General features: G+C 43.5%; 1 protein-coding gene across 2 annotated transcripts in view; it reads left to right on the forward strand.

Annotated features, from left to right (window-relative positions):
* The window catches only part of TRERF1 (transcriptional regulating factor 1), a 98,428-nt gene extending 71,369 nt beyond the window's left edge, over positions 1-27,059 (forward strand). Inside the window, exons 4-17 of one of the 2 annotated variants that reach the window (XM_084283573.1) lie at positions 4,788-6,436; positions 7,047-7,096; positions 7,845-7,995; positions 8,931-9,179; positions 12,651-13,020; positions 14,985-15,045; positions 15,826-15,965; positions 16,689-16,792; positions 17,977-18,052; positions 23,304-23,392; positions 24,185-24,298; positions 25,046-25,234; positions 25,729-25,937; positions 26,599-27,059. In XM_084283573.1, the coding sequence (XP_084139699.1) occupies positions 5,057-6,436; positions 7,047-7,096; positions 7,845-7,995; positions 8,931-9,179; positions 12,651-13,020; positions 14,985-15,045; positions 15,826-15,965; positions 16,689-16,792; positions 17,977-18,052; positions 23,304-23,392; positions 24,185-24,298; positions 25,046-25,234; positions 25,729-25,937; positions 26,599-26,920 (3,504 nt within the window). In that variant the 5' untranslated portion in view covers positions 4,788-5,056 and the 3' untranslated portion in view covers positions 26,921-27,059. The remainder of the gene's footprint in view (positions 1-4,787; positions 6,437-7,046; positions 7,097-7,844; positions 7,996-8,930; positions 9,180-12,650; positions 13,021-14,984; positions 15,046-15,825; positions 15,966-16,688; positions 16,793-17,976; positions 18,053-23,303; positions 23,393-24,184; positions 24,299-25,045; positions 25,235-25,728; positions 25,938-26,598) is intronic. The other variant, XM_084283574.1, reaches the window with a different exon arrangement.
* The last annotated feature ends 266 nt before the right edge of the window (positions 27,060-27,325 follow it).

Raw genomic sequence — 27,325 nt, forward strand, 5'->3', positions numbered from 1 at the left:
TAGTGGTGGTTTTATGCCAGTAGTGCCCAGCTGAGAATCACGCCTGTCTGTGCTATCATTTACTTAAAGGATGGCGTATAGTTAGCTCAGGTGTCGGGGGCTCCTGGTGCTGTCAGTGTTGGCAAAAGAGAGTGTATCAGGGAAGGATCTACTGTGTACTTGTCTCTGTCCTGAGAGAAATCAGAGAGAGAGAGACAGATGATATGAATGATGGCTGGCTGGATTTAGGAACAGCACAGCAAATCATCTCACAGTTCTGAGTTACAAAGCAAGCCAGTAAAAACATTCCAGTAAAAAAGCTAAAATTGAGTAAGATAAATCCTGTTTTGTTTCTGTTGACGCTAAGTGGTAGGAAAAAAAATGAAGGAAGGGAACAGAGAACTTCTGGTTTTGGATTTTGACTTATGTGTGGTAAAAACGAAGCTTATGTTCTGATAGCAAAAAGACGGGCACCTGAGAAAGCCCTGTCTCAGCCTGTCTGACTAAAGGGCAATAAGGTGTCATTAAAACGTGACTCTGGTGGTGGAAGAACAAAAAGTAGTGATGCATTTCTCTAAGCAGGAGTGCTTTGAGTTAAATATTATTCAAAACAAACAAACAAACCAAACCAAAAACCAATCAAACAAAAACCAGAACAAACAACCACCCAACAAAGCAAAACAAAATTGTTTAAATTGCTGAAAATGGTAAACTTACTGCAACTGATGTGTTACAGTCCCTGGCAGCACTGTGCAAATCAACATCTGCTAATGCTATTGCTTGTGAGTAGCTGCAAGTGCTCTGTCCTGCAGAAGCCAGTTGAGTGTGGAAGAGTTGTTGGTTTGTTGTTGTTGTTTTGGTTGTTTGGTTGTGGTTTTTTGTTTGTGTGTGTGTGTGTTTTTTTGCTTCTGCCTTCTTATCTAGTCTTCCTTTTTCGGACTAACTGGTAGTTCGTCTGTAAAAACATGTAGATTTTTTTGAGTAAAGTCATTGCTGAAAATTTTGAAGTCAGTTGAAACTATAGGATCCAATTCCATTTTGATTTGCAGCCATGCAGCATACTGAGACAGCTTAGATCAGTGCCATAATAATTTGACAGCCTATTAATGAGACTGCTTCCTTCAGCGTGTGCTTGCCTACAGTCTTTTGTTATCCCTCTCCATTAACTTTGTTCTGAAACTGGAGTCGGCTGGCATTTGGTCCTGGTTTTGCAGCCCACACCCAGCACAACTTGCGAGCACTGACTTATTTGGTGTGGATGTCTAGCTCTGAAATTTGTGCTGGGTTCAGGGAGCTGAAAAATGTGACTGTGACTTGATACGTTGTGTACTAGAGTTGAAATTTGCTGCAGGTTTCAGGTTCTGTGTTGTGTGATAGAGCTTTTTTTTTTTTTTTTTTTTAATATGTTACAATTACCCTCCCCTTTTTGCTGCCTGCCTTTTTCTCTAGGATTTTCTGTCTCTCCAGTGATACAATTTATGAAGGATGTAAAATCGGATCATCTTTATTGAAGACTGATAACATCAGAATATTCTTCCATTTTCTGTATACCAGAATTAAATTATGGCGCGCTTCCAGGAGCAACTATTGCTTGCATTGCCTTAGAGTTGCCTGTGTTTTGAAGAGGGAGACAGTCGGCGTGTGTAAAGGCATTTCGGCAAGCTTAGCATGTCTGTGGCTTTCAGCCTGTGCAGCTTACAGGGACCACACTGAAACGATGAGAGAAGAGTTGGAGTGAAACCTCGTCTCTGCTGAAATCAATTGAGCTTCCATTAGTTTGAGTCCAGATTCCATCCATAATATTAAATAGGGCATTTCTCTTTCTAGGCAGTCTGCAGAAATGTTTCTGTCCTTTTGCATTTGTTTTCATGTTTCTTCGTAACGATTGCGTAATTGGGATATATCTGCAATGTCAGAAATGTAATAGGCTAAGAGCGTAAGTGACTGCTGGAAAGGACAGGAGCACACGGCTGCAGAACTGATCCTGCTTTAACACTCCTGCTGCTTTCCGAAGTTGAGTTGTTTAATTTAACCATTTAGTAATAAGCTGCTGTTGTGATAAATGGCAATTAGAGGTGTTCAGAAGTGTGTGCTTAACAAAAAGGAGAAAAAAGCCTTTTCTTCCTGTCACTGGAAGGAACAGAAATCATTCAGCACGCTGCCAATGGCTTCTCACTTGGCTAGAGACTAACTTCTGTGCTCCTACAGCCTTAATCATGTTTCGTACAGCATCGGAATACTCCTTGGTAACTTTTAATCCAGCAAACAATGTATTCTGTGGGCTTTTTGTTAAATTTGATTGCAGATACTCAGCATATAGCATCATGCCCTTGAATTTAAGCCTGTTCAGGTACTAAAAACAATTCTGATGTCTCAGGGTCTGGTTTATTACTGGCTGTGCCTCAAACACGAACACCTTGACCAGTACGTGGAGAACCAGGAGAGGTAAACCCCCAGGTGAAAGAGTGCTGTAAGTGGAGTTTGGTGTGGTTTCAAACAGCTGCCCACAGAGCTGCCGTGGCTGCAGGTGGTGGCATCTGTCAGCGTGGTGCTCCTCCTGTGGCAGAGGTTCAGGGACCTGCCTGGCTGCTTGGGTCGTTTTTCTAGCTAAATTGTGTTATTGGCTGCTTTAGGAGTAAGTGCTCCTACTGCCCTAGCCCTGAAGCTCTTGTGGTCTTTTAATTGTCTTCTGAAGATATTTACTCTCCTTCACTGGTTTGTGTCACTGTTGGGTCTCGTCCTTTGGCTAATGCTTGTCACTTCACATAAACTATAAAAAGAATGGCTAAAACTGAAAGAGCTCGGTGTAAACTGTAATACCATCAATAAGCGAACATAGGACATAGGTCCTATGCAAAAGGTGTATGAACGGGTCCACTCGTGCCCTGGTATCAGGGAAAGATGGTCAGAGTCCCAGCCGAGCTTTAGGAATTGGCAGGCATGAAAGGAGATGATATTCCTGTGCAGGATCCCCTCTTCCTCTAAAAGTTGATGGCCTTTCAGTGTGAAATACCACACAAGTGTTTATTTTTATGCCCTTTGAATGCTTTGTGCAGGCTTTGTTTAGTTTCTCTTCATAACTTTTAATAGGAAGTCTTTGAAGTTGGGTTGTGGCTAAAAAAAATCTTGTTGGCAGGCTGGCCGTTCATTGTTGACTCCTATCTTTTCTAATTGTACATCCATAAAAATCTGGAAGGGAGCGTGCGCGGAGCAAATACGAAGCGACGCATATTTCTGGAAGGGGAAATAAGCTTGCAATTATTTGCTGCCATTATTAGTCACATGAAAAAGTTACATACTAATGGTTGCAGATGGTGTACACAAAAACTGTCTGTACACACTGAAAGCCTTCTTCCTTGGGAGCTATGGTTTGCTGTCATACATTGTGCTACAACGGAAAGGGGGTTTTGTGCCCGCAGCTATGTATTGCTCTTATTTGCTGTTGCTAGCACAGGACTCGTTAATATGCATCTGGCAATGGTTAAAATTGTCTGTATTTGTGGCTTCACGTTTATTCATCCACATCAAGGATTCTCTTAGGTTAAAAAAAGGTAAGGAGATCGGTACAAAGGAGCCTTTGATGGAAAGTGTTACGTGTAGAAAGGCAGATGTGAAAGGGCAGGGTTGAAGTTGTGGGCTAATATTGTTGTGTTCTTGTTCAAGTTCAGAATCACGGTTTGTGTTGAAACGTACTCGTGTGTGCAGGCACATTGTGCCTCCCTGCATGTGGATGATTGTAGGCACAGCGATCGCGTCGTGTTGTGGGATGGAGAAACAGCCTCGTAACGTGACTGCATTTGTGTTGTTGTTGTGCTGTTCATTGAAAACGGTACAGGCGTCGGTGAAGTGTTGTTCTGAATTGCAGTTTGTGTGGTGAGAAAGATAAATGGTTGCATTTAGCATGAATTAGTCTGTTAAAATAATGCAAACTGAAGAAAGGTAAGAGAGGAGAAGAAAGGCTGGAATTCAGTGCTTCTGGTGTAAGGTGAGCGACCATAACAGATTTCCAAGGACTTATTTGCTCTTAGCGTTGATCAGATTCCAAACAGGTGAGCAAAGAAAGCTGCAAGCACAGCTGCATTTGGGTAACTGTGCTTGTGATTTGGGGGTGTGTTTTTATTTATTTATTTACTTGTTTTAGGGTTTTTGTTTGTTCTGTCACAGCAATGAGCATTGGTCTTGCATCTTACTCTTCAGTGATGCTTTGTTTTCATTCCACTGGTGGATGCTTCCTGTAGGTACCCTGAAAGCTGTGAGAAGCTGTGGAAGGCTCTGTGCAAATCCTGGATGGCAATTACATTTATTTTTCTTTGTATGTCCTTTTAATCTGAGTACTGTCGGCTTTGTTGAAAGCCCTGGTTTTCTTTTACCCTTCTTTTCAGGCCTTTGTGCAGGCGTCTGTTATTTTGTGCTAGAAAATGGATGTGTTGCTTCTGACAAGAAAGCTGTAATGCTAGAAAAGGTGATTTGGCTCAATAGTTAACTGTCTGGCTAAAGCTAGTCACAAGAGAGCAATATGTGGCCAGCTATGGCTTGAATGCTCATATACTTCAGGAAGAAATAACTCTTGTTTTAGAAGAACGGGCCTTTATGGGTCTGGCAGAATGATTTTATCAGAGAACTAGAGAAGAAGCAGGATAGTGGGATGAGATGAAGTAATCTAACTGCTCTGGAATAGCCCAGCTGCTACAATTTTGCATATGATTATGTGTTTTGAACCAGGAGATTTTGCAGTTTGCTTTGAGGCAGTAAGGAGAACAGTTTATGTGGAAAGCCAGCACTTACCCTGCCTTTCTCTTGCCCCACAGGTGCCTGGCGCGCTGAACCTGTCACCGGTCTGTGTAAGATTTGCGCTGTGGTCCATTTTTTGAAGATGTGAAGCAACGCTGAGTCTGCGATTGGAATTACTGACAGACTGGAGGAAATCTTAGTCCTTGCGATGCACACGGACATGCTGAACTATAAGTAATCCTAGCTTCTCTTCCCCTCCCCTCCCCTCCCTCACTCAGCTATCTCAGGGTTCATAGAGATTTCAATGGTTCGCGTGCCTGTAAGCTTGGAACAGAAGTGACCAAAAATGGGGGACCAGCAATTGTATAAAACTAACCATGCTGCCAACAGCAACGAGAACTTGTACTACCAACAGCACCAAATGAACTCCCTTCCATCGCTAAACCACAGTTACGGGACATCTGTTATGGATGCTCCCCAGGCGTCCCCTCTGTCCCCCCAGTTTCCCCAAGATTCAAGAGACAGTATAGCTTTGCCTGTAGGTTCAAAAAGTCTTGGGTCAATGGATACACCTAGACAAACATGGACGCATTCTGGCTCAGGAAACCATGTCCCAGCGAGGAACAATTTGAGTAATCAAAGCGCAATGTGGAGCCCCCTCGGGCAGGGGGAGTCTCATGACGGATACCAATATCCTTATTCTCAACCCAGCGAAAATCGGTCGCAAAAAATTACCAGTGGGGTCCTGCATAAATTGGACTCCTTTACGCAAGTATTTGCTAACCAAAATCTGAGAATTCAAGTCAACAACATGGCTCAGGTTTTGCACACCGAGTCTACGATGGTGGATAATCCTGGTGACAGCGCGCTCAGGCAGCTGCTGTCCCAGAAGCCAGCGGTTGAGCAACAGCCTGTAACTTCCAGTGTACAAAGATATCAACCAGTGCCACAGCAAACGCACCAGAATTTTGCAAGCACACAGCAAAAGCAGCAAATGCAAGTCATGCAGCACCAACAGTTGTACTATGACTACCAGCAGCATTTATCGCAGATGCAGATGCATTCCGCCTTTCAGCAAGGGCAGACGCACGTGCAGCAGGTGCAGTCCCAGCAGCTCCTACCGCAACAGATGCAGCACTTGCAGCAGGCTCAGTACTACGCTCAGCCACAGCAGGGACATCAGCGGCTCTCGATACAGGAGATCCAGCAGCAGCAGCCACAGCCAACTCGGCAGCAGCAGCAGAGGCAGTGCCCGATGCAAATAGCTCAGTATTACCAAACGCAACCCGTCATGCAGCAGCTCCAGCAGCAGCAGCAACAGATGCAACTGCAGCTTCCTCCGTATCACCGGGAACCCGATCCAAAGACTATGCACGAACCCCACCAGTACCCTCAGGACCCGAGTCATCCTGTGCAGCTCATCCAGTTGGGAGCGGTGCCTCAGTATTGCTACCAGGACCCCCACGAGCAGTACAGGCACTTGTACCCGCAGGGTTTGCTGCAGCAGCAGCACGACCAGCAGAAGCAATACCCGAGTGAGAGCAGAGCTCCCTCTCTGAACTCCCACGTCGGCCTCACGCCGCCAGAGACAGCGGAGGATCCCGCGCGGCCGGAGATCAACTCTGTGGGTAACGCTGTCCCTCATCGAACTCTTTTGCCACCCTCGGGAGCTCATCTGAACAACAAAAGCTCTCAGCAGGACTCGCCCAGCACCGGGTGGCCTCAGGTAGGTGGCATTTCAGATCCCTGCTCAGACAAACTTGTTCTGTAGAAGAGCAGCCAGGTATGGAAATGAAACTGCTGCGGGAGAGCCGGGAAGGTATGATGTGAGCAGTGGGCATTGCTTGGGTGATTTGGGGAGCTGTGGTAACAGACTTTGCCGTCTGCATGGCTGGCTTGGCTACAGGCCAGGCTGGCAGCAGCACGAAACCACTGCTGTGGGGCTGCTGGCTCCCTTCGGAGAGGGTTCAGGGAGCTTGGGGTTGGGTTCAGGGGAGGAGGAACCCGGTTACAGCAAGGTGCTCCTGCTCCTTTTTCGACGCCTGAGGGCTGAATGTGCAGGAAGACTTAGCTCCTTGTTTCCAAAAGTAACGCTGCTGGGTCAGAGGGAAGGCTTTGAACAGCAGTTGGGTGCAAGAAAACGTGCTCGCCATGCTCACAGGGGCGCTGATTTGCTGGATACATGTAAGGCTCTCAGTTCAGAGGCCTGTAGTATTAAGAAAATCATACGCAAAATGCGTGCATAAAGCTGTGAGGATGTTCATTTATGTATTGCTATTTCCTGAAAAATTCTTTTTTGCCTTTTTCCCTTCGTTTTCCCTCTCCTCCTTTGATAGCAGGTGCAATTGTCAGACGGCAGACTGCAGCCGCTGTCGCCAGAACAAAGGTATTAATATTTTGTGTTAGTGGTTTAAATATGAGAAATACAAAGCAGTGCTGCAGCTTAAAGGGAGGAGAATGCACTCTGGGTAGGTCATAGATCTTACTCTTCTAGAAACATCTTTTTTTAGCTTTGTGGATATAAGCTTGTGTGATTTTACACTCCACACCCTTCTAGCAATAAAATCAAGCGCTTTGTCTTTCCCCCCCCAAAAAAAAAACAAAATAAAAAAAGAACCAGGCAGGGGAACAGCCTGCACTCGGTGTTGCATTTGTAAGAGAAGGGCGATGATGCATTTAGATTTGTATCTTCAGCAGCAGGGACCTTCTATTTTTCTTAAGGTCTTGCCTCTGCAGGGCTGAGGCATCCATCCCCCAGCCCTAAGTAGGGGCAGTACATCCAAGTACTCGCTGAGTGCTGTCACAGAGGGGAAGTGAAGATCTGTCACAATAGATCTCCTGGCTTCTCAGACTTTCCCATGTCAAGGGTCACCTTATAAAAGCGTGTTAGAGGGAGTTCCTACTTGAAGGTTTCCTTCTCCCCATCTTGGGAACAGCTGGCCTAGGTTATCACCTGTGTATTCCATAGTACTCACCATGTGCTTAGCTGTGGCTTCATAAACATTTAGCTGTAAAATTTTATTGACTTCCTTAACAAAAAAGCTTCCTCTGCAATGAAAGGAGCATGCCAACCTGATGTCTCTTCTTCTGTTCCATGCTAAAAAACAAACAAACAAATAAAAAACAAACAATAGTGGCCAGAACAGAGAAACACTTCCTGAGAGAGCTGATGTGAAGAACAAGCTAACGTGTTCAATATGCTTGAAGGAGTTTAAGAGTTTGCCTGCTCTGAATGGTCACATGAGATCTCATGGAGGAGTACGAGCATCTCCTAACTTCAAACAGGTAGCAGTTCATTTTACTTCAGTATTTGACTCTCTTCTTTCGATGTTGATGTTTGCTTGCTTTGCCACGCTTTGCTTTGCTGTGAAAACCTGTTTTCCTTGGCGCTGTTTTATGTCACACCCTGTGGAAGTAGAAATACACAGAATTCTGCTAATTTACAGGCCAGAAGTCTTGCTTAAAAGTGAGAGAGTGGTGGAGGACAGAACAACGTTTGTGCCTCTTTGTGTCTCTGCACATTACAAACACACAACGAAGTCATGGCACAAGCTTCTGATTTTTTCCCCTTGTGTTTGTTTATTATATTAGAAATATCAGGAACATCAAGTCTTCCTTATTTTCATTTGGACTACTTAGATGACTAAGGGATGTTTATTGGAAGCATTCCCAGGCTTTAATTGAAGGAGCAGGATTGTTGAATCTTTGACAGCTTTCTTCCCGAGTGTTTTAGTTCTATAGGTATCAACAAATACCAAATGAAAAATGTGGGTTTAAATTGTTCTGAATAAAAATAACTTGCCTGTCAATCAGTTTTTCAGTGTCCTGATGTTTTAAAAATTCTGTCTTGATGGGGAGAACTACGGGAAGGCAAAGAGCTACCACAGTTACACCATCTGTATCTCTTTGTTTTTAGGTGGGTGATGGGGAATTCTGCCTTTATAGAGATCTAAAAAAAGGGGCACATCTTCATTGCCCATTCTGTGAGTGATCTGTAAAGATGCTTAATGTGGTTGTTTATCACCGAGGCTAAATCCTGTATAGGAGTTGCAAGTAATCTGCCAACTTCGTTCAAGGCAAACAGAGTCCAAGAAGCAAGGCTCTTGTGTGTTTTGTAACCCTGGCCACTTCTTTTCAGCCACGGTGCATACGTTGTGTAGTTATCGATCCAGAAGCAGCCCTCCCTCACTCGGGCTGAAAGCCTCTAATTGTCTGTACAGGATGAAGGAGAGAAACCACCACAGCAGCCGCTGCCTAAAGAGGTGGATAGCCTCGCGCCCATCATCATGCCCGTGTCTGTCCCTGTAAAGCTTCTGTCACCCGAGCCCAGCACGCAGCCCTCTGCCAGCACTGCCACAGTCAAAGACAAGCCTGCCAACTCTGTGTCAGATGATGAGATGCCCGTTCTCGTGAAGATGACTTACTCTCCACCATGCAGTCCAAAAGTGGCCAACCCCTGCTCGTCCTCTGTGAGTGCTGCATTTCTTGCCACTAACCGTGCTGTGCTTGTTAAATCCCTTTGCTTGTAGTGCTGCTGTGTTCTAAAATGCCCGTGTTTTAGAGTATTTTCTGGAATCCTAATGATGCCTAAAAAACAAAAAGAGGCCATGGCATTGTATCATTTCTTCCTCGGTCCTTTGAAAATACTAATTTTCTCTTTACTGGGGAATCAAGACTTGGCTGAAAATAAGCCATTTGAAATTGGAATGTGATATTCTTTTTATCCCACTAGAACAAAGGGATTTAGTATCTTTTTATTGTTTTTGTTTTTTCCTTTTCAGGCTGCTTTGTTTTTATGTTATTGCTTAAATTCGGCAGTTTTATTTCTTCCTGTTTTTTGAGTCAGATATATGTGCTTCTCATTTCAGCTGTAGATAGGAAGGCACTCTGCCGTACTTAGTGTGTGCTGTGAGCCAGTATGAAGCTTGCTGACTCGGAGTTTTAAAATGAAGTCATTTTTCCCTTTCCTTCTGCATGCATCAGATCTAAGGGTTAATCATTGGGAATTCTGATATAGGAAAAATGGCTGTGCATAGTGCTTTCATTTCGCTCATAAAACTGAAATTGTCAAGTAGCACGAGGAACTGATGAGCCCTTGAATGAGATGTGAGAATGCTCTTTATTGTTTTCCTGAAGAGTCCTGGAGCAAGCAGTATTATTTTGTTCACAGTCCAGTCCAGGAATAGATGCTGCTCATTGTTTTCAATCTGTGCTCACAGACTACGCCATGATAAGGGATTACTGGGGAGTAGAAGTACTCTACTTATCCATAATATTATCTATATAATAATGTGGAGAGATATTCCAGTGATTTTTATTTTCTCACCAGTCAGATGGCTAAATGAGGGGACAGCATACACCATCATCGTTAGGTTGGAGGTTGGACTCGATGACCTTGAGGTCTCTTCCAACCTAGAAATTCTGTGATTCTGTGATTCTGTGATCATGGGTGGCTCTTTGTAGTATTTGTATATTTATCACCCTCCCCTCACCCTTCACTCAGAGATGCCCACTAATTTAAATACACAGAAAATCTTTACTCTCTTCCTCTCAGATGGAAATTTTACACACAAACTTCCACTCTACTGTGGAAACCAGCATCTCACAGTACTTAGCTTGTAACTTGCCAGTGCAGTTTCTCTTTTCTATTTCTAGTTTCTGGAGAGGAAAGGGACAGTCTTTTCTGAATCCATGAGCTCTGAGTGGGAGATCTTCTCTAGAGACATCAGAGTAGGTGGCTTGGGCTTGTGTATTTCTGCAACGTTTATAAAATGACTGTGATTAAATCTGCCAGAGTTTGGCTAAATGCATGTTCATTCACTCAAAATTAAGCTTGGTAGTCTTTGTTATTGCAAACTAAATTCAGTTTCCTGAGTTTAGATCCTAGATCCTGTCTTTTATTTAAGTAGCAGCATTGGAAACATTCGAACACCAGAAGATCTGTAGTTCTCTTTTCTTCTGTAAAGGTATTGTGCCATTGGAGACTAATTTTCTTCTTTAACCAAAGACCTGAAGCCATGTTGCATTTGCACTGTGCTTTGAGCTGCCCAGAAAATTGCTCACAAATTCATGGAATCTGTAGAAGTCAAGCAGCAGAAGGAAGTAAGTCTTCAGCAAGACTATGGGATGCTGGGTGTGGTGAACCCAGCAGTCAAGTGAGGTCCATTAGGGTCTACCCAGAGTGGATTTGTTGAGCTGGGGCAGGTGGAAGCATAAATTCTTGAATAATGGACATAAGTTTCTGGAGCTTCAGAGTAGTGTTGAGGTGATTCTGCACTGAAAATCCATGGACACCAAGATCTCCTTGAATATTCAGTGTGGCCTTTTTTGAAAATAGTGTTGGTGTACTTAGGTGTACTTAACTGTTTGAGATGTCACCTTGGCTGGTTAGTTGATCTTACACTAGTGACAAGAATGCCAGCTCTTTCACATTTAAAGAGCAGAACAAAACAAGCCTTTAATCAAAGACATAGATCTGGACTTATATTTTTTGGGGGGGGTTGGAGGGGTTGCTAGTTTGTTGTTGTTTTCTTAAGTTTAGAGTCTTTACACTTTCACCTCTGTGAACGCTAAATGTTCACCATCGTGGCGGGCTGTCTGTGACTGTAGGTAACCCTCACCCTCTTGCTGTTCTGAATGCTCGTTATTTGTAAAATTCTCTGCAAAGCTGCACTTTTTCTTCTGCTAAAGGAAAAATTTTCTGAAACCTAACTTTTTTGGAGAGCAAAACCATCAACAGCTGTTGGAGAGGATACAGCCATGATCTAACAGAGAGGACAGGACCTCTGTAATCAAAAACATTTCCACAAGCTGGAACACATTAATGTAAGGGATAAAGGGTGACAGTGCTAATGCTTCTTTAACATGATTTTTATTGGGTGAATGTGATTCGCAGGAACCACCCATGGTGTAAAGATATATATTGTATAAACATACATGGTAGTAATTCTTTTACATAGTAATAGTACTTATAGATGATGCAGACATTCTGGAGTAACCCTGTTTTGTCTGTCAAAAATTTTCTTCCGCTTTCCAGTTCAATCATAGATCTCCAATCTGTGCACCTTAAAGCAGCGTATTTACTACTGTGTTCATCTACCAGCTTCTGTACGTTTTTAAAGCATAATCTGAAAACCTATTTCTTACCCACCCTCAGGATAGCCAGATCCTAGGTTTGCACAACTGTTGTATCTTCTGCTTTCTGTGATTTCTAGGGATTTAGTATTAAATGATTTTTAACCTTCAAATTTGAGGAGTGTTTGAATGCCTGAATTTCCCAAATGGTTATCTACTACCCTTTTTTTCCTCCAAGAAAAGAGGAGAGAGTTAAATTTAGGATTTGTTGCAGCTGGACTGTGCTCAAGCTGATGGGAATGTAGTGATAAGAGGCGAAGAATTTGAATTTATTACATTTTTCTTCCTTTCCTGCTGCTGAGTGCTGCAGTAATTTCACTGAGCTCATACGTCCTTCCTAGTCAAACAAAATAAATGCATTGGAAAACATCTCGTATAAACTTCCTAATAAACCGTGGCTGGATAGTGAAGCAACTTGCAATAGCCTTTGTGTACTCAGTGCAAATTAAAGTGCCCAGGGTGTTCAGGTGGAGCTGAAGGGTGTGGGAGACCCGTGGCCTGAGGGGGCTGCTCTTTGCACCTTCAAAAGCTGGCTGCAGCCTCTCCAGGTCTGTGCCTCCAGCTCAGCCCTGCCTTGACCCAGAGGGATCCATGTGGGAGGTGAGGGTAATTCTTCCAGGCTCTCCTCTTTCCTCTGTGGTTTCTGGGTAGGACCAGATACCGTACTGACCAGTACCTGAATAACTGCCTGCTGGTAACAGCATTTCTGTGGCTGTATTCTGTGCCCTAGGCTGCAGGGGATTGCGTTCAATGCAAACCACATGTAAGCGTGGCTAAATATTACAGTTCCGTATGTTTTCCTTTAGGAAATCAGCAAAAAACCTCATCAAAGTGCTTCAAAATTGGAAGAAAACTTAAAACCATTGCAGGACAAGAAGAAGTATCGGCACAGACCCGAACCTCTCTTCATACCTCCTCCTTCCTTCAACTTCAGCATGTCCCACTCCGGTGCCATGCTGTACCAGAGTCAGCTCCGCTCTCCCCGCATCCTCGGAGATCATCTGCTGGACCGGCCGCACGAGCTCCCCCCCTACACTCCACCACCAATGCTTAGTCCCGTTCGGCAAGGCTCCGGGCTCTTCAGCAGCGTCATCACGTCATCTCACAGCACCTCGCACGCTCAGCTGCCGCTCACGCCGCTCACACCCACTCCACGGGTGCTCCTGTGTCGGTCCAGTAAGTGCTGGGTTTACAGGGGGGCAGCGTGTAGCAGACAGTGCCGAGCTCTTTCCTGGTGGTTCCACACTGAGGGTTTTACGTGTGAGCACGCCTGTGGCTGGTTGTGTTATGTCACAGGACAAGTCTGTCTTCCTCAGTGGTTTTGCATTGGATTTGGGAGCGGTGGTGTTACAAGCACGGAGTGAACAGAGGGGCCTAACCAGTGAGAAGGGCCGAGATCTTTCACCGTGGCTGCCTCCAGGAAGGACTGCTGTGCCTCTCCATGCAGCAAGGCCGTCTGAGATGGAGGGAAGAGATTAGTTTGAGCCTTGGGGTTTTGTTTTTCTTTGGTGCTTCACAAGAAAAGGTGGCTAACCATACCTGATCATGGTGGTAGAGACATGGGCGTGACATTTGTTACCTTTAACGATTTAGACAGTCTTCGTGGCTAAATATTGAGAAAGGGTAACTTTTCCATAACAGAATGGAAGAAGCCTCCCAGTAGAAAGGAGGTGGTAACTGTACTCTGAGTCACTCCAGACACGGTCACCAAAGGCTTGTGTATTTTGTGATGGTTGCCTGTGCTATCATAGCAATACCTTAGAGCTCCCATTGCCCTTCTTTCAACTCCTTCTTAGCTTTGTAAAATGAGCAGGTTATTAGCACGAAAATGCAAGGAGTAAGCTAAAATCTTACTTACCAGACCACCACCTGTGTCCTGTAATCCAAAGAAAGTGAAGCTCCTGTCACTTTTCCCACTTCTCTCTTGGAGGTCGGTTACCTATCTCTCCTCTCATCAGAGCCACTCTGGCTTGGGAGACAAGCATGTGACAAACTCTTTTTAACCAGTGCTGATGTGGTTTTGGTTCCCTGTTCTCCTTTCTGCGCTGCAGTACCACACCAGTGCTGCTCAAATGATGAAAAAACATGCTGGGTGGCTTTTTGTTGGAGGCAGCAAAGGTAAATGCCATAGCCTGTCATGCTTTGGGGTAGGCATGAGTAGACTCACAGATTTATCTTACGTTGTCCTTCCTGTCTGCCTGCTCTTTTTTGGAGAAAATTGGGAAATAGAAATCAGGACTGGCCATGTCCACCTTCAGGAAAGTAGTTTGTGCACGAATCTTTTGTCTTCTCATAACCTCATTAAAATCTAGTTGTTAGTTTCCTCAAAAACCAAAGCAAAATGGAAACTCCTGACTGGAGGGTTGGGGTTGCATTTTGCTGCAGAATTATTTACAAAATCATTTCATCTCACAAAAGGTGTTCTCAGTGCTTCAGTGAAAAGATGTTTTCAGAACAGTTGAAGTATCAGCACTTCTGACTTGCAGTGGTTACAGTTGTGAGTCGAATAGGACAAAACTGTAGGTCAGGTAGGAGAGAGAGTGAGGAAGAGTTAAAGCAATAGCTTTTCTGAAAGGGGGAAAGACTGCATGGCAAACAAGCCAGAAGATGCTGTAGCTATGAATGAAGGTACATCAGAGGTGCAGCGTTGATCGGTACAGTCAAAGGTGGAGGGGAGGTATTGCAGAGCTACAGCTACAAAAGCCAAAGTAAGAATTGCTTTAAGGAACCTAAATCATTGTGTGCTCTTTGTGTTCAGCTGTTTTACCACCCTGACTAATGTTCTCCTCCAGACCAGCAGAGTATAGAGAACATAGAGTTATAGAGTATAGAGTTATTGTTGATGGTATGTGCTTTAAAGTGAACTTGTTTTAGCCTCTCAGCTATTACTTAACCCTGTGTATTGCGCCTGACTACTCTTTTACACGAGAAGTACACCCGATTATGCAGGAACTAGGTAATTTTGAGCCAAACACATCCCAGGTGCTGCTAGCTCTCCCAGATGTAGCCTGATGTCTCACCGATTCCTGCAGGATGTTAATAGGAAGGTGGCAAAATAGCCTGGGTGGTGGAGCATCAGCAGGGATACTGTTGTTACCAAAATATGTTATAATCACCCCGCACTCCAATCTCTGTTTCAGATAGTATTGATGGAAGTGTCATTCCAGTGACGCCTGGGCCCGGAGAACAGACTGTTGAACCGTAAGAAAACAATATTGCTTTTGTCACTGCTTTTATAGACTAGCTCCAGCCTAGAGTGCGTGCCCTGAAATATTTTGAACCGGACAGGTAGTGTTCGGCTGCCTGGATGCATGTTAGTCTGGATGCGTTTAAGGGTACTCGGCGCGATGGCCAAGGACTCCTGGAGCAAAGTGCCCTTGGGAGATGTGGGTGTCGTGGTTCTGAAATGCTTGGTGGGAGCCACTGAAGGCGGAAAACAGTTAATGATGGCTGGAGAAAGGGTCACAAGGAGAACATATGCTGCTCCAGTACTTTTGCTGTTTTATATATATACATATATGTAGATACCCTCTGTGGAGCTTTGGAGAGAGGTGTCATCTGGTAGGTTCCTCAGGGCAGTCTGCAAACATTACCCCCCTTCTGAAGCAGTAATGTCTCTGCTTTCTGCCAGAGTCCCATTCTCTATAGAACAGAAAGCTAGCATTTCCTGCACCTAGCCTCTTTGCCGCTCAGCATGTATATATACCAGCTTGGGTTTTCTTTATCTGTAAGGTCCGGTGTCTCAATATAGTTTAAATTGTGTATGGAAATTCTGGTTTCCCCCCGAGAGATCAGTTCTCTCTAATATTCAAAATACTTATCCCACTGAGAGCGAAGCATTGCGTAAAGCAGTCTGACACAATTTCCTGCCGCTCCAGTGTAATAAAAGTTTTGTTGGGAACAAAGTGAACGCTAATGTGACTTCCGTTTTTTTCTGCATGTTGCGTGCTTGAATACTTGTTTGTTTGTTTGTTCTTATAGACGAATCAATATTGGGTCCAGGTTCCAGGCTGATATTCCTGAGCTGCAGGACAGGTTGCTAATGGACAAAGATGTGCACAAGGCTACTTTGGTTTGGAAACCATGGCCAGAACTGGAGAACAAAGTCTTCCAACAAAGGGGTATGATGACTTGCTGTTCTAAACACCCATACATCACCCTCTGCCTGCTGAAGAAATTCCCATCGATTTCTCATTTGTATACTGTACAAAACATTCAAGAGAGTGTTAATTACCGAGAACTCAGGGCAGAAGACCAGAACTGCATGTTACAGATTCAGAGCAACATTCTGGGCCTTTAATGTGGATGAAATGTTCTCTGGCAGCCAACAGGGAAAGGTTATTGCTGGGAAGAGATTTCTGGGCACTGCACTGCCTGGGGTAAGGGCAGAGATCACAGGTGAGAGGCAGCTCTTGGTTCCTAGGCCTCTCCTGGGACCATAATAGAGATGAAATTTGATGGTGTTATTGATTACTACAGTCCTGAACAGAGTTTATTCCTGCTCAAGTGTAGTTCATTCATTTCTGTTCCTCTGCCCTGACTGGAGCTTTCTTGGTGCAGCAGCACCACTGACCATATCTATCTGTGCAAGCCACTGCTCACAGCCAGGTCTCTGCCTCTGGCTTTATAATACTCCATCACATCCCAGGGACATGCTCTGAAAATCCAGTCACGTCCCCTCCTCAATGAGTGATCCTAAAACCAGGAGAAAAATCACCCTGGGGAGGGAAAACGTGAAAGCTGCTGCCCTGAACTACGTTGTCTGTAGTTACAGAATCATTGGCTCGGGTTGTTTAACTGACTGGTACAGTATTAGCAGTAAAATGTTGACTTGTTTCTAACAGTGGAAGACCTCTTAAATATGAGTTGTTCCAGTGTGTTACCTGGTGGAGGAACTAACTCGGAATATGCTTTGCACTCCCTCTTTGAGGCAAAAGGAGATATTATGGTAAGATAAGCTGAAACGGGAGAGATGATCCTCTTTGCAGATAAATTAGCATGCTTTATTAAATGGATTTAGATATGGTTATATAATAAGGAGATTTCTGATTGATTAGCAGTGATGCTTTAAGCATCCTGTAACATTTTTGGGGAATGACTTTTCCCTTTCATTCTTTAATAAATTTAAATTTCAAAGCAGTCCCTCTTTGAAGGCTTACTGTATATTTCAGATAGATAAGATTGCTTGGTTTATAGCCTTGGGACTTTGTCTCCCAGTGCTTTCTCCAGACCTGATATTTCACAGGGTTTGTGGTCAGAGAGAGCTTAGTCTTCTTCTAGCCCTTATAAAAAAAAATATATATATATATATATTTTAGCAGCAATCACATCTACTTGTTTATTTGGTACTGTGAGGTAATTGCATACAGTTCTCATACAAATGATGCATTTCAAATGTTTGCATTAGCTTTGTGACGGGAACATTACTAAGAGGCAAAACATCCCTTTTGCCCAGTGTTAAGGAAAGACAAGGTCCTGCCCCAGTTCCTGGAGAGCCAGTTTAAAATAAAGTGCAACAGAACACGGGGCTGGAATGAATCTCACAAGATAGGCTAATATGGTGTCCTTTAACTTGCATCCCACTTCCGTCAGGCTCCATTAGTTGTGTCTGGGGGCTCTGAGACAGGTATCTGAGTCTTATTGTCAGGATTCGACATTTGCTGTATGGGAATATGCATCATCTGGGGGAAAAAAAATCAGGAATGTACAAATCATCTTTCTCCCTGATCCAAAGGAGAATTAACTATACTTGTTGTCATTCCTGACAGATGGTGACTTAAACAGGTGTTCTAAAACAATGCTACCAAATCAACCATTAAATATTAATATTAATTAATAATATCAAGTTAAACACTATGATCATATTTGTCTGTGACAATCGGGAGGGAGGGAGTTGCTGCAAGCTGCTAATAGCCACATTTATGCTAATGAAGGCTGGAGAGGTGTGCACTGGGTGCTCTTATGTGAGCTACAGTGTTAAAGGGCCTTGGAGTAATTTGGTGTGAGTTTTGTGTGACAACAAAAAAAGATAACATTATTTAATATCCTACCAAGTAGTCTCCTGAATGCAGTTGTATGCAGCAACTGACTGCATGTGCTAATTTTTTTTTTTCCTTCTGCTTATTCATTTAGGTTACTCTTGAGAAGCTGCTGTTGAGGAAGCCAGTGAGATTGAAGTGTCATCCTTTGGCAAATTACCACTACGCCGGTAGGTTTCCTTGTGATCTCTGCATCTGCTGGTACACAGAGCCCGAGGCTGGCATCCCCAGTCCGGTGCGCGGAGTTGCACTGCTCTCTCTGCTGTCTGCTGCAGGGATGGCAGCCTCTGACAGAGGGCGATGTGGACAGTGCTGTGTGGTACATCCAGCTTTTCATTTACGAGTTTGGCAGTTTTACCTGACTAATGACAGACAGAAACCTTGTAGTCATGTTCCTGTGTAGGGTTCTGCAGATTATAAACTGCCTGGAGTATTTTCTTTTTTCTTTTAACTAAAATTTAATTTGTTGATCTTCCTTTAAAACTGCTTCTATTCATACATGATTGATTTAATAGCAATAAGGTCGTCTTCCTGTGCTGTGTAGCTGTCTGCTGTCATGCCTTTCTCTTTTGATGTGATGGTGCATGATAAGGGAATGTGATAATCATGAGCATCCGTCCAAAAAGACAGCGCTATAACTCTCGCCAGTGTCTTAGTGCTGAATACAGAGCCTCTCTTGGCATGGATACAGCCTAAAAGAAACAGGTTTGCGGTGGTGACAGCTTTAACAAACACAGCAAGAACCTCATTTTGGTTTTGAGGCAGAAGTGCTCTGTGACATACACAGGGTGGCGTTAAAGTTATTGGGCTTCAGTTTTGTCACCTAAGCATAGCTCAAGGTAACACATCTCTCCTCTGCAGCCCTCCGTATTATTGTTCTGGGCTTTGCAGTGACTGGCAACTGCTTTAACACAGAGCAGGGTTTTACTTAAGAGACTTGAGACTTTACCTCCAGTTTAGGCTCAGCAGGAAACAAGCCGAGAATCTTCTGGTGGTTGGTCAGTCACAATATTCAGGGCCATATACTCATTTCCCGTTGTAGTCACTGTGCCACATAAGTACAAAAACAAGCTACTTGCTGGCTGTAGCAGCTCACTGCAGGGATTCCCAAGCAGCAAGGACTCTTCTGCAAAGAACTCCTAGTTGAGGCCTGAGAACCAGTACAGAAGTATGTCTGATGGCCGCTGGTAACAGGAGTGAATAAAGGTGAAGGTCAGGTTTGAGTCTTGGCTGGGGGAGATGCCTACTGCCTTTGAAGGCAGCTCCACTGCAGTCCTAAGAATGGACGTGGAGCTGGCTGGACGAGGAGGATGTCAGCCAGGAGCTGTAACCAGGTCCCTGAGCGTTCATGTCTGGAAGGAGAACACCAAAGCACATGTGTGATGTGGTCCGAGGGAGGAGAGTAGGGGGAGGAAGGATATCCCAGCAACCTCATCCTCAGTGAGAGATGGAACTGGCAGAATGAACAGATGAGAAAATACTGCCTGTGTGGCAGAGGGGGGATAGTTTAAGCTGAAGCAAGCTCACAGTAGTTTCAGAAAGTGTTCTGTTGTGATGCTGGGAGGAGCCAGGAGAGACTTTAGTTTCATCTTTCACATGAGATGATGCTAATCCTTGTTAACTAGCAGAGAGCTCTGGACATTAGAGTAACAGTATTATAAGTAGTATAAGAAATAACTAATTTATTTCTTAAGCAGAAAAGGAAGTTTGTCTGCTTATCACAGCATGAAACAAAATCTCACCAGCCTAGGTTTCACTGCCATAAAACGACAAGAGAAGCATTACTTACTAGTGCTCTTGAATGCAACATGTGATTGCACCTTACATTGACAGCTCAGCTCTAGCACCATGCAGCTCTTGAATAATAGATTTTGTGGTTGATAATCAGGCACTCAAGACGTATGTGGATTTCTCAAAATCTAGTGTGTGAATAGCTTTATATAACTTCAAGTTGCATTTGTTTCAGATAACTCATTGGGCTTTCTGCTTTGTATTCAGAAATCACAGCTAACAGGCACAGCCACTGTTAAAGCTGGAGTAGACCAAAACAGAGCACGGCACTGACTCCTGAGGATCAGGTGGTAGCACAAATAATAAATATCCACACTCATCCTATGCATTGCCCTAGAATAAAGATGTGAGTGGTAGCTCATCATACAGTCAGAGAATGGCTCGAGTTGGAAGGGACCTTAAAGACCATCTAATTCCAACCCCCTGCCATGGGCAGGGATGCCAGTGAAACCTTTGTCCTTGAAACCTGTTGGTTTGTGAGGGGAAGCAAGTTGTAAAACTTCAGACGTTTCTGTTGTCCACCAAGAGAGCTGGGCATGTTGATCTAGGGCTGCTTGGAAGAACACCCTAACCTCTGTGTCCTAATGCTTTGCCATCTGCCAGGATGGTGCATTAAGGAAGAGAGAGGGAGCACGTACCTCATACAAGAGGAGCGCTTTTACAGATGTTTGAATGGTTTTTCATTTTAGCAGCAAAATTTCTCAGGTCTGAAGTTCTTGTGCAGTGAGAATTGCAGGAATCATAGCATCATCCAGGTTGGAAAAGACCTTCAAGACATCCAACCATCATCTTAACTTGCTGAGTTCCAGCACAAACCCAGGGCCCTTAGTGCCATGTCCACGCATCTCTTACATACCTCCAGGGATGGGGACTCCACCACTTCCCTGGGCAGCCCATTTCGGTGCTTGACCACCCTCTCCATGAAGAAATTCTTGCTAATGTCCAACCTGAACCTCCTCTGGCACAACTTGAGACAGGAGAAGTGGTGTCTGCACTTCAGGCAGTCTGAAAACTTTGATAGGTGCTGTGATGGTGTGAGGCTCAGACCCAGTGTATGTGACATGTAATGGATTTGAGCTGCTTCTCGAGGGGGCTCACTAGTGGAGGTGTGGTTCCCTTGAAACCCACAGATTGGGCCTAAAGACCCCCGGTCCATAGAATATATTTTTTTCAAACAATCAGTTAAATCAGTTCAAAACCAGTATTTTAATATGGCAGATAAAATAGATAATCTCTAAGCATAAAGATCAGCTTTAGAATTTGATCTGTATTGCAAAGTCCAAAATTCTTTCTTGCTGCATTGCAGATCTCTCTCTACACGTTCTCTATATCTCCCTCAAGCTAACAAGAGCAAAAGCGGTTTCCCAGCAACCAGAGTTAAAAACAGCTTTTCTTCTGTTTCTTTTCCTACACAGGATTTATTCTATTAATTAGGTTACTTCCAATTAACCCTCGTAATCTTATAAGGGTCTCTGCTAATACCATAGCTATTGGAGAAACTCTGTAAGGCCTGAATTTGCCATAGATGTACAATAAAATTAGTTCATATAAGTGATTTTTATTGTTATTATTTCAGCAGAGTGGGGTAGAGACAGGAGAGGGTGACTGGAGAGGATTGCTGAAAACTAAAATCCATCCCGTGGTGTTTTCATGCTTCCTAAAATGTTTTAGTAAAGTAGACCAGGACCCTGGACTGGATCAGTGCATTTACCCCTGCTCAAAAGGAGGGTAAATGCAAATGAATGGCCGGCTTTGTAAAAAGGGAACGGCACTGGTTTGGGATGGAAAAGATGGCAAGGCAGTGTGTCAGCAAAAAGATCTTTGGGTGGTAACAGAATAAATAAAATTTGCAGCTTGAAGCTGGTGCTTTTCTCTGACGCTTAGATAGAGAGCTTTAGCATAAATCTCTGTGGAAATAACTAATGTGTGCTTATAGCCAGTACTGGAAAAGCCTACAGAAAACAGGCTGCAGAAAAGTTAATTTGGAGTTTTCAGTATATAACGGAGTGGTGAGATACCTGCTCTGGGCTTTTAGGAGCCTGGGAATTGACACTGAGAAGCAAAACATTTGCAGTTAATGAAAAATGTATATATTCTTTATAGACATAAGTAACCTGCAGAGTTCAGTACCGCACACGGTGCCAAGCCCTAGTTAATTGAGTTCAGTGCAGAGGCAAGCATTTCTGTGGAGAATGGTAACATTGACAGGAATATTAGGGATTTCTTTTAATGATGAAACTTTCAGCTTCTCTCAGACTGTGGTAGGATCTTCTCTGAGTCATTTCAAAGGCGTCTGCCTTATGGCTTCTTGCATACCCTGCCTTTAATGTATGTAACACCCGCTCTTACAGTCAGGACATGGGTGTTTGATGCAGTACAGCACTTCTGTGTTCCTTCTGTAGGACTGATACTGAGGAAGCACAAATTCATTTCAATTTAAGTGTTGATTTCACATCTTCATGGGCAGTTAGGCTGGTGAAGCAAACAGAATAATAATATATGAAAGCTTTATGTACAGCTTCCATTAACTGATCAGAAAGCGCTTTGCACGTATTCCACACCGCCGTGCCATCTCTATCTACTTGTGGCCTCAATCACAAAGAATTTCTCTTACCTCAAGCCATACAAGTGAACAGCTGCTAAAGGACCTTTTGAGAGTTGCTGTCTGGAGAACAAAATGCTAGCTGAACTTCTGAGAAGCTGAATATAAAGTGGCATATATGGGAATTAGGCAGTACAAGCATTACATATAAAATGATGAGCTCTGGCTTGATACTTATCCATTAGAGTGAGACCTTGGGATTATGATGGTAGTTGTATGAAAACATCAGCTTTGTACTTTACAGCAGTTTAAAAAAAAGGCACAAGTCAGATGTTAAGAGAATAGAGCACGTGGTGGTGCCAGTGTGCACGTCTGTGGATTATTATCAGCCTTTCTGTTCCCTTCATCACTAGATGGGGGTTTTTGTACTGAAAAGGTTCGGAGAGGAACAACAGTCGTGACCAAAGGCATTGAAGCATCTTGGTCTCTTCAGGAGGGGAAAGAAAGTGACAGAAGGGACATGAAATCCTCAATAGCGTGCAGATGCTGGTAGAGAATGGGTTCATTTCTCTTTTCCACTTGAACAATGAGGGGTCATCCAGTGAAGCTACTTGGGAGCCAGGAATCAAAGAAGAGGAGCTGGATCCTTCATGGAGATGGTTTAGTGATCTGCAAAGCCCCCTTGGCAAAGTATGTTGGGGATGCAAGAGACTTAATTAATTGAAAGGAAGAGTGGGTCAGCACTTAGAAGGTTGGTTACCACATAAGCAAATTCCAGCAGATTCAGGAAATCCCCTGAGCCATAAATGGTCAGAGGTTAGGAAGAATTAGGGAGAGGCATTGTATTTGCTTGCCCTGATCTTACTGTTTCCTAGGCAACTGCCTGGGGCTGCTGCTGGAGATGAAGTGCTGCTGAGGTGGGCTTCAGGCCGGAGTCAGCACAGCCAGACTTAGTTTGCGTGGCAGCAATCGCCAGCCTGTGCTTCAGGTTTCCCAGTTTTTGGTCCAGATATTACTTCAGCATAAAGGTGGAAGGTTTTTGTTGTTTATAATGAGTTCACTGTGTGTGTTTTTTGTTTTTTTTAAAGGCTCTGACAAATGGACACATCAAGAAAGGAGGCTGTTCAAAGAGGCACTGTCCACCTACAGCAAAGATTTTATATTTGTACAGAAAATGGTAAGGTTGTTTCTGTTCTATTAACTGTTTGCTTCCATCTGCTGCATTCTGCTCCCCTTCATCTTCCCTCCAGTGACAGACGCGCTTACTGCAGGCATAGACGCAGCAGCAGGTAGAAGGGTGCTGTCAGTGGGGTTTTCCATTTGCTGTACCTATGCATGCAACTGCAGCACTGGTAAAAAGATAAAAATAATCTGTTCCTCTTGTTAAATTTAAAAGTTGGCACATCAGAAATCCAAGGCTCCCCAGTTATGGTGCCCCCCAGTGCCTTCACGTTCCCCGGCAGTTTGTTGAAAGCTGCCTGTGTCACAGGCACTGAGCTCGCACCAGAAAGGGTTGAAACGTGCTCATAAAGAGAGAACGTGTTTGGGCTTAATTTTCACGTTCTGTCACAAAGCAGAAAAGATGAGTTGTGTCTGTCTCGGGGCAGAAGTAAATCCCCTTGCTGTTAGCTAAAATGTTGGAAAACATTTGGGTTTATGGGAACCAAGTCTTAATTCTCAGTGGTATTGTACGCTTGAGCTATAAATGTACTTTCTTGGTCACTATCTGACTAGAGTCTAGAGGATCTCAGAAAAATGTACTGAAGCTGAAACAGTCAACACAAATTTGACTGAAAAGCAATAATTAACAAAATGATTCTGCAAGACTTTTTGTGTTGTATTTAAATTGACTTTATTACTCCATTTGAACGTTTGATAAACAAAACCTGCCTCTCGGGATCTATTAAACTTGTCTTGAATTAAAATGAGAAACTAAGATCGGACTATTTCTGCAATTCCTTAACTACAGGTTAAGTCTAAGACGGTTGCACAATGTGTGGAATACTACTACACCTGGAAGAAAATCCTGCGGTTGGGACGGAAACACAGAACACGTTTAGAGAAAAAAAGAGAGGAATGCATGGTAAATGGAGAAGAATATAAGAAAGTTTAACAGTTGCTAACTTTGAAGTTTGTACTGTTTTGAGCAGGAGGTTGGGCTAGATGACATAGGCCTCTTCTGACCTAAATTATTCCGTAATTCTAAATTATGTTCTGTGTGAACATTCTGTGATCTCAGCTACACCAAAATTTTGTGTTCCCGTAGTGAGATAAAAGTATGTTAATCGGTGCATTATTTAACTCTAGTCCAACAATTATGGCTTTGCTACTGATGAAGCAGGTAACCATCTGTAAGTTATTCCTCTGTGTGTGTGTGTGCATGTGTGAACGTGCCTGAAAGTGCTCAGCCATTCTGGTACAACTAGCATTTACACAGACTGGCAATGAATTCTTGGTGTGCGAGGTCAGTATTAGGTCGTTGAAGCGTTCTTAAGAGACATGTTTTGTTTAGAAAGCCATTTAATTCAACTATGAATGTAGTGTACATCCCCATTCTAAAAATGGGAGTATTGCACTTTGGTATCTGTAGCCTTTTGGAGCCACAGCTCCATAAAACAGTCGGAGGGCATTCTGAGTGCTGCAGTGAAGCTTCATGAGCTGTAGCTTGTCCACTAAGGAGTGGTGGTTCCAGCAAGACCAGAATGGGAAAAAATCCCAAACCCTGGAAGCAGACTTGGCTAACTTGTTTCAGCAGTTTCTACATTCTACGAGCCTGTGCTGTCTGTACTTGGCCATATTTCTAGTATTTCTTAAACGCACTCTATTTCAGACAAGCGGAGAAGAGGAAGTGTTAGAGGAAGATGAGGAGATTGAAGAAGACAGAAAGGAAGAAAGGGAAATGCAGAAGTCTCCTGACCCACCAGCTATCCCTCTTGTAGGACCTATAGACCTGCCTGCCCTTCAGAGTCTTTCACTTTCTTCATCCTCCTTCATCTGTGAAATGCCAAACTGCGGCGCTGTACGTGCATTTCATATCTTTAAGTAATAGCAGGGGCTTCGTATGTTAACGAATAGTGATTTTTGGAAATCAATTTGCATATATTCCTGGCCAGTGATACCTCCTGAATATCTTGGGACAAGTCATTTCATCTGCATTGATATCTTATACTATTAAATACAGCCAATATGGTGAGCTCTACACCAAGTTGTATCCTGAGATGATGTAGGGATGACACGCACTATATAGTAACAGCTCTGTTTGCCTTTTTGTTATACAACTGTAATAATAAGATAGCTCATTGGTTTGCTTTTATTATAACTGAGTTACAAGTTTTTATTATAACTTGTTTGTTTAGCTCTAGTGGGATATAGCTGAAAGCAAGCAGCATATGACCAAGTAGATGGTGTGCATCTGACACTACAGTTGTTTTTTTATAATATGCATTCAGCTGTCTGTAGTTCCTGTTCTAGTGCAGTTTTTCTTGATGTTTTTCCTTCCCTCCGCCCCATTAGGTGTTCAGTTCCCGACAAGCGCTAAATGGCCACGCTCGCGTCCATGGAGGTACAAACCAGGTGACAAAACCACGATGCACTATTCCAGGCACTAAGCAGAAATCTGGTACGCAGAGCGGATACTGCTCCATCAAGAGTTCACCTGCCCACAGCACAACGAGCGGTGAGACCGACCCAACAACAATTTTTCCTTGTAAAGAGTGTGGCAGGTAAGTGGATATGACTGTCCGTGGTATCGCACCGCATTTGCCTATTTACAATCCAAATGAATAGTGTTGCACCAAATTATTTATTCTGCTGTAATGGTCTCAAAAGAATAGTTTCCCCCTAAGATGTCATGTTCTCCTACCAAAACCTTCAGAGGTAGGTTTGCATGACATTTTAGATGCATCTCGTGCAGTGTTTAATCCAATTTTCATGAATTTTCTCCTCTGCTGGAGTTCCTACAACTGACACTCTGGTTTCCTACTTCATCACAGGCTTGCATGTGACTATGATGAGCAACTTTCTCTATTTCTGTGCTCGAGTTTGTCCATTCTAGCAGGGGATTCCTTCACTTTTTGCCTGTTGTGCAAGAACGTGGTGAAAATAAGTCCAGGGAGGATTTCAATGTGCGTAGATACTGAAGCAATTGTGGGAGCTGCAAAATAGCTTCAGCAGTCTGAGTAGGCCATTTTGATACCATCAGGATGTACAAATCTGGAAGTCTGTCCCTGAAATTCTCACCATGGCACTGCAGGCTTTGCTGACTTCTATTTCAGAACAAGGAAGCAAATGTACTGATAGGTTGTTGAGTCTTTTTTGGCTCCCTTCATCATAAGCAATGCACTTTTATCTGATTTTTTTTTCTTTTTTTCTTTAAAATTTTAGAGTATTTTTCAAAATCAAAAGCCGCAATGCTCATATGAAGACACACAGACAACAAGAAGAACAGCAAAGGCAGAAGGCTCAGAAAGCTGCAGTGGCAGCAGAAATGGCAGCTACTATTGCGAGAACTACTGGGCCAGTTGGGCATAGTTTGATCCCTCTGGATCATATGAGTTTGGTTAAACACGTTGAAAATGTTGGTGACATTGATGACGATGTTGTTCAGGAGTTAGGTGATGTCATGGAAGAGAATGAAGTCATGGATGCTGACCTTTTATTAGATGATGAAGATGCAGATCTACTGCAGGATGATGCTGAGTTGTAAATAAAGTTGTTTGATAAAGACAGCTACTGAGCACACCCTGAATGCATCGATCAGGAAACCTGGACTGTTCGTTTATTTCCCACTGATTGTAAACTACCTGTTGAGAAATGATAATTCTTTTATCCAGGTCTAGAAAAGAAATCTGCTTTTTTTTTTTTCCCTTTTTTTTATTAATTTGTGTTTTGGGGGGAAAAATAAATAATTGGTACAAATATTCTTACAAGGTGTTTTTATCTGGGCTTATTTTGCTGGTATCTTCCAAGGCCACTAATTAGAGAAGCTCGCAGTTCTGCTGTCATTTCCCTCCAGACACTCACAGTAGGATCTTTAGTCTTTAACCCTTCCAAGTTTCACTTTACCCCACTTACAAGAATATCTTTGCACACTTCTGGTGGAACATTTTTC

The sequence above is a fragment of the Netta rufina genome (genome assembly GCF_964035555.1).
Source record: "Netta rufina genome assembly, chromosome: 3".
Taxonomy (NCBI): Eukaryota; Metazoa; Chordata; class Aves; order Anseriformes; family Anatidae; genus Netta; species Netta rufina.